Source organism: Vicia villosa, unplaced genomic scaffold (assembly GCF_029867415.1).
Source record: "Vicia villosa cultivar HV-30 ecotype Madison, WI unplaced genomic scaffold, Vvil1.0 ctg.002171F_1_1, whole genome shotgun sequence".
NCBI lineage: Eukaryota > Viridiplantae > Streptophyta > Magnoliopsida > Fabales > Fabaceae > Vicia > Vicia villosa.
The window spans coordinates 38,031-44,871 of record NW_026705859.1 but is presented as its reverse complement, the minus strand read 5'-3'; the positions used below and the strand labels follow the sequence as shown (position 1 = coordinate 44,871).

The 6,841-nt window shown below is 35.5% G+C and overlaps 1 protein-coding gene across 1 annotated transcript; it reads left to right on the top strand.

Annotated features, from left to right (window-relative positions):
* Positions 1-1,058: 1,058 nt before the first annotated feature.
* LOC131638091 (DEAD-box ATP-dependent RNA helicase 18-like) lies at positions 1,059-5,750 on the top strand. Its single transcript, XM_058908643.1, has 11 exons — positions 1,059-1,419; positions 1,510-1,746; positions 1,861-2,121; positions 2,215-2,294; positions 2,387-2,492; positions 2,636-2,749; positions 2,928-3,026; positions 3,127-3,216; positions 3,356-3,462; positions 3,542-3,685; positions 4,986-5,750. Exons 1-11 carry the CDS (start codon positions 1,150-1,152, stop codon positions 5,251-5,253), a joined length of 1,776 nt encoding a protein of 591 aa, XP_058764626.1. The 5' UTR covers positions 1,059-1,149; the 3' UTR covers positions 5,254-5,750.
* Positions 5,751-6,841: the final 1,091 nt, after the last annotated feature.

Below are 6,841 nucleotides of genomic sequence, written 5' to 3'. Positions count from 1 at the left end.
GCATAATTCGGAAATGAACTTCCGAAATATGCTAGTCTGCCTCCTATTTTCGGAAGTTCATTTCCGAAATGTCCCCTGAGGCAGGATAAGGTTTGTTAGGCCATCAATGCTCCAATAAGTCTATAAATACACAATCTTCTTCATCCTCTCCACACCACAAAACACAAATGACACAAACCTACCCCCACCTAGCATTCGTCTACTTTGAAACCGGCTACCCGATGCCGTTCCAATTTCGCTTCTCGCGCGACACGCCGTTTGCGGAGTTGATACCGTCGCTCAACACGCTTTTGCACTATCCCGAGAATCAAAAGGTTGTCAAGCTCGAGTACCGCTCGCCATCGCTTAACGACGAGGGAGGCATTAAGTTCACACCTTTTGAGATCAAGAACGACGAAGATTTGGCGGTTATGTGGACAATGTTCGACCGATTTTCTTCGAAAGGCCCGATCGAGTTGGACGCGAAACTTCAAAGATCGGCGGACGATGTTATCAAAATGTTGACTCATCCCCACCTACCTGTGATCAACAATATGTAACTTTAATTATATGTAATGTTATCGTTGTAATCTTCACCCGATTAAATAAAGCGAATTGTTGTTGTTTTTCATTTTCTTCTGTCCAGACATATTTTCGGAAGTTCATTTCCGAATTCCCCAAGGGGGGTGCGTTCGGAGATGAACTTCCGAAACACCACATTTTCTGAAAAAGTAACTTTATTTCGGAGATGCATCTCCGAAATCAATATTTTATATTAAAAAAAACACGTTTTCGGAGATGCATTTCCGAAAACACCTTTTTTAAGAAAAAAAGTACAGTTTCGGAAATGAACTTCCGAAATAAGGGGTATTGTGGTAAATTCACCAGGAGTGAGCAAGAAGGTTGGGAGGTGGGTGAAAAATTTTTCATTATCTAAACAACAGAGAATATCATTTTAGTCTATCTCATTTCGCTCCGCTCTATTTGATTTCATGAAACCAAACAAAGCCTTACCGTATGTATTACACTATTAGGATTATGACTTCATAATTACCAAGATACATGATAAAATAAAACAAACAAACATCAAAAGCCCTAAAACGAAAAACATCATAAGAAAGAAAAAACAAATCACAAAGGTAACAAAGATTCTGAACGGCGCAAAGTTCCATGGCCATGGAACCCGAGTTCCCCAACAAAGCATTAACAAGCACTCGCTTTTCCGACCTCAAACCCCCACTTTCCGATCCCGTACTCCAAGCCCTCACCGACTCCGCCTTCGATTTCTGCACCCCCGTTCAAGCCGCCACCATCCCCTTACTCTGCAGCTTCAAAGACGTCGCCGTCGACGCCGCCACCGGTTCCGGCAAAACCCTAGCTTTCGTCATTCCCCTCGTCGAAATTCTTCGTCGCTCATCTTCCAATCCCAAACCTCACCAGGTTGGTTACTCCCTCTCCTCATTCCACTCATTGCTCTTATTTATTCAATGAGCTTAGGTTAATAATTATCAAGCTTTTTGTTGTTTTTAGGTATTGGGGATAATTATATCTCCTACAAGGGAACTAGCATCCCAAATTTATCATGTTGCACAACCTTTTATTTCAACCTTACCCAATGTTAAGTCAATGCTACTAGTAGGTGGAGTGGAAGTTAAAACTGACATGCAGAAAATTGAGGAAGAAGGTGCTAATGTATTGATTGGCACCCCGGGTCGATTGCACGACATTATGAATCGGATGGATGTTATGGATTTCAAAAGTTTTGAGGTGCTAAATATTGTTTAATTCATGATGTAGTTTCATGCTTTACGATTAGTTATGTTTTGTTGTATTTGTGGATTAGTTGTAGGAGTAGGGTTTTGATTGTAATTGTGTGTGCAGATTTTGATTTTGGATGAGGCTGATAGACTCTTAGATATGGGATTCCAGAAGCAGATAAATGCTATCATAACTCAGTTACCTAAGCTTCGAAGGACTGGCTTATTCTCGGCTACTCAAACTGAGGCTGTGCAAGAGCTTGCTAAAGCAGGATTGAGGAATCCTGTGAGGGTTGAAGTTCGAGCGGAATCTAAAACTGCAAATGGTTCTGCAGCATCAACGCAGCTAGAATCTTCCAAGACACCTTCAGGTCTTCACATCGAGGTAATGTATTACCTACGAGGCATGCCATAGTGATTTCATTTATGCTCATCCTTTTCTCATACTCATACTCTTTTTATACTTTTGAGATTGCAGTACTTGGAATGTGAGGCCAATAAGAAGCCATCACAGCTAGTAGATTTCCTTATTAAGAACCGCTCGAAAAAAATTATAATGTAAGACACACAATGTTAATAATCAGTTGTGTAATTTATGTTGTAGATGGATATTTTACCATACTCAAAACATTGTTTTTTCTGTAATGCAGATATTTCATGACTTGTGCTTGTGTTGACTATTGGGGAGTTGTTCTTCCTCGCCTTTCTGTTTTGAAAGGCTTCTCCTTGATTTCCCTTCATGGAAAGATGAAGCAGGTATATGATTGACTGTTAGCAACTAAGCATTTATCAATATTGAAGTGTATTATTCTACATATCAGCATTGTTTTTCTTACCATCCATTAGTATTGCCAAACATTATTTTTTTATACTTATTTGGTTATTTGTTTTCCATATAGACTGTGAGGGAGAAGGCACTATCTTCATTTACATCCCTCTCAAATGGAATTCTTCTGTGTACAGATGTTGCAGCACGTGGACTTGACATACCTGGCGTAGACTGTATAGTGCAGGTAGCTTTGTGACAATTTAGTTACTACTGTCTATTGACCACCGTGTTTCATCTTCTCTCGCTCTGTTGCCAAATTTAAAAATATACCATGGCTCAAATGTTTCTTCATATTCATATTTACCATTGGAACACATTTATATGAAGTGCGGTTAATTAATACAAGCTCTGTTATTACACAGTATGATCCTCCTCAAGACCCAAATGTTTTCGTACATAGGGTAGGTCGAACTGCTCGGCTGGGTAAACAAGGACATGCTGTTATCTTCTTATTACCAAAGGTGTGGTCACAAGTATCATGCTGTAGTGCCTTTTAATAATATACATAAGATTATATAAGTTGATCCTTTTTATGGTAAATTAATCTATGCAAATGTGTAGGAGGAATCATATGTAGAATTCTTGCGAATCAGAAGAATTCCACTTCAAGAAAGATCATGCTCCGACAATGCACCTGATGTTATACCTGAGGTTTGTTCCAGGCCTTTATTATCTTCATTTCTCGTGATGACATGTTTTATGGATGCAATAGGAGGGTCCATTTGTTATTGGTGTCCATGGATAGTAATAGCAGTTATTAGATATGTGAACTACTTAAAATTTGTTTTAGATTCGTTCTGCGGCAACAAAAGATCGCGATGTCATGGAGAAGGGAGTCAGGGCATTTGTTTCTTACATTCGTGCTTATAAAGAGCATCACTGCTCTTATATTTTCAGGTGAGTAATGTTCACATATAATTTCGCTGTCACTCAATGATGAAACATCATTATTGTTGAACGATTCTCACTCTTACAGGTGGAAAGAACTTGAAATTGGCAAGTTAGCCACCGGACATGGCTTATTGCAACTTCCTTTAGTGCCGGAGGTAAAACGCCACTCACTATCCATTGAGGGATTTGAACCTGTTAAAGATATCAATTTTGAGGACATTAAGTTCAGGTAAATACAATAATAACCTTTCTAATTGTCAATATTTCTAAAAAGCTTAATATTTTTGCAATCATTGTTGTCAGTCGCTGATAGCTTGAAATAGCATAATGTTAAAAAAAATTCTATGTAGTAATGATATAGTGTACATAGCCACTATAACCGCTATCTAACAAGTTCACATCATCTTGAATTGTCTAATGGGATTAGTTTATCATCTCTTATTATTAGTTTCTACTTTCTATATTACTGTTATTATTATATTATGATTTGTTTTCCTATTCCATTAGAATTAGGAGTCGTGTATTCCTATAAACAGGGGTTAGTGCTTAACCTTTTAGAATTAACTGATTATCATCAAATCTTCAATCATAACTATACCCTACTATTTATTCCTTCTCTCATCTCCTTAATCTAAAACCCATGTATTCAGCAAGATGAATGCACATCAGCACATGAGTCAGCTTATTTGGTGGCCATCTGCATTGTCCATATCTTCAACAAGATAAAAGATTGTGATTGAGCTTATTAGTCTGAAAATGATTTTTTGATATAAATATTATGGAGATTATTCTTTAGAGATATTTAATAAAAGCATTAACTAGGGTTGAAAGAACGCCCCTAGTTAAAAGCATTCTGAAAATGGAGCTATTTTGATATAAATTTTATTGAAAAATTATGCATCTTAAAATAGCTTTTCATTAATATGGTTGAAAAAACATAGATGCTACAAATGTTGTTTTTCTCCCTCTTTTATGAAAAATTATTTTCTTCAAAAGTTAATCAAAATAGCTCCTTCACTTTCAACATAAAAATCATTTTTTAACAATGATTTTTAGAAAAAGCTTACACAGGCATAACGAAAACATAAAAAATGGTTATTTAAGAATCATTAACAAACAGGCCCATATCTAACCAAATCGAATCTTGAGTCTTCTTGAGTCTTGAGAAGCCCGAGCCTGTTATGCTTGAAGATACTATAAAGTGGGGAGGGATTAAGAAGCCGTTCTATTGCGTACTTAGTTATTCGTTAATCTTGATTGAGGGATTATCCAATTCCACTTTTGAAGAGGGGTGGCGTGCAATTGACACAAGATTTACAAATAAATTTAACATGAATATCCCGTATTATATTGTCTGTCTATTTCCCTTCTAACTTAAGTACACTTTTTTTAACTTGGTCAAAAAACAACATTTACTTGTCTCATTTGAATTTTAATCAATAAGGTTTTTTCTTATAAAAAATCCGTCTTCGTACACTTTGTCTTTGTTTTTACAAATGTGCTGCTGGCTTAAAACTTCAAATTTATAGGGATAAATCAAGGGAGAAACAAAGGAAAAAAAATCTGCAAACAAAGAAAGAAGCAAAAGAGAAAGAGCCTAAACCTAAAAAGCTAAAGAAAACTCCCAATGTACCCGATGTCATGAGGAAGAAAACAGCCAAACAGAGACGTGCTCAGCAGACTGTTGAAGATGAGGAAGAGTTGACGCAAGAATACCGCTTGTTGAAGAAGTTGAAGAAAGGGGTCATAGATGAGGATGAATATGCCAAATTGACAGGCACGGAAGACTTACTTTGAAAGCAAAGTTTACATGTCTGATTACACTACCATGAACATCATTGTTGGTATTGTAATGAGTGCAGAACTGATTGAATGAATGTTCCTAAGATAACCAATGGTCTAGTGCCACATGATTCTTCTTTGGGCATACTCTAAAAGATCTGACTTCTATACATCTTTCCCTGGTGATGGACCTCACAGAGTTCAGAGGACCGACTCCTTTTTGTTGCTGATAGAGAGACCTTATCAGCCATAGATGGGCTGAATGACATTTACGGATTAATGTACATAGAAAGTATCGACGGTGCAGAGAAATAGTCTTTTAAGGTTATGAACATCATGAAGATTGATTTTATCCAAAATTTTGTATGCTTGCTATCTAGTATTTTTAATGTTCTTCACTTATATTAGTTTTTCACGTGCCTTTGTTTAGTCTGATAGCATAGAAGTTAACTTATGTTCTATGTATTTGTAACATTAATAAACAAAGTCATAGTGACCAATTTTGTTTTGCACTCATTACTTCTCTTATTATGCTTTTAATTTGAGCCTAGAGGTAGATTAAGCGTTGAATTTAACTTTGCTAGAATGATTTCTGTAATGGGATGAAGTTTTTCCATCTTTGGAGGTCCTTTGAAGCAAGATCACTAGGCTAAGCATCTGAATAACATGATCAATGACTTCCCCTCATTCAGATTTTAAAGATTGCGTATAAGTTTATTAAAGTAAATTAAAATTAGTTGATTGAGATGTTGGATTTTTTGGCGAAAATTTGGAGATAATTTAAAATAGCTTAAAAGCTAATTATTTGATGAAGTTAGTGGTTGAATTAATTTGTTTATTTTAATTAAGATATGATAGATAAACAAATGTAAGCTAACGTGCCGTATCTAAGTCACGTGGATATGAATCAAATGACCAACGCCATGTCCCGCATAATATGGACAAGAATCACTTTCTTCCAAAAACATGAAATTACTTGGAAGGAGGGACTTGCCATTATAGTCATTTGAAGATATTTAACCAATAAATACACCTATGAATTGTTTAATCGGTCTTCTCCATACAGTATCAGATTTGTAGCACGATATATCATAATTCATTCAAAGTTATTTGGACGTGTTACATTTCAATAATAATGAAGGCATTGATGAGCTCAAGTTGTGAGTAAAAGAGAGACTCATGTCTTGAGTGGTTGGATCATGAAGTTGTCAAGTTTGCTAAGTGGTCTGATAGTGAGTTGATTTTTTAGAGTAGATGATTTTGGAGGATTATATTTATATTTTGATATACATTTGAAATTTATAAAATATTTAAAAAATTTATGATATATTAACCTTTAATAATATAGGTAGGGTTAATATATTTTTTGGCCTTTGCTATTAACTTTGGGGTTCATTTTAGTCCCTTAATATATAATTAACAACATAAAAATTCAAAAACCGATCGTTAAATTCGTTGTTAATTACTTAAAAGGACTAACATGATATAATTTGAAGAGGTAAATAATCAATATGATTTTTTTTAAACTAATAGACCAAAATTAACATAAGAGTCCAAAAAGTATGTTAAATATCATCGAATCTTCAATCATAAATATTAAGGA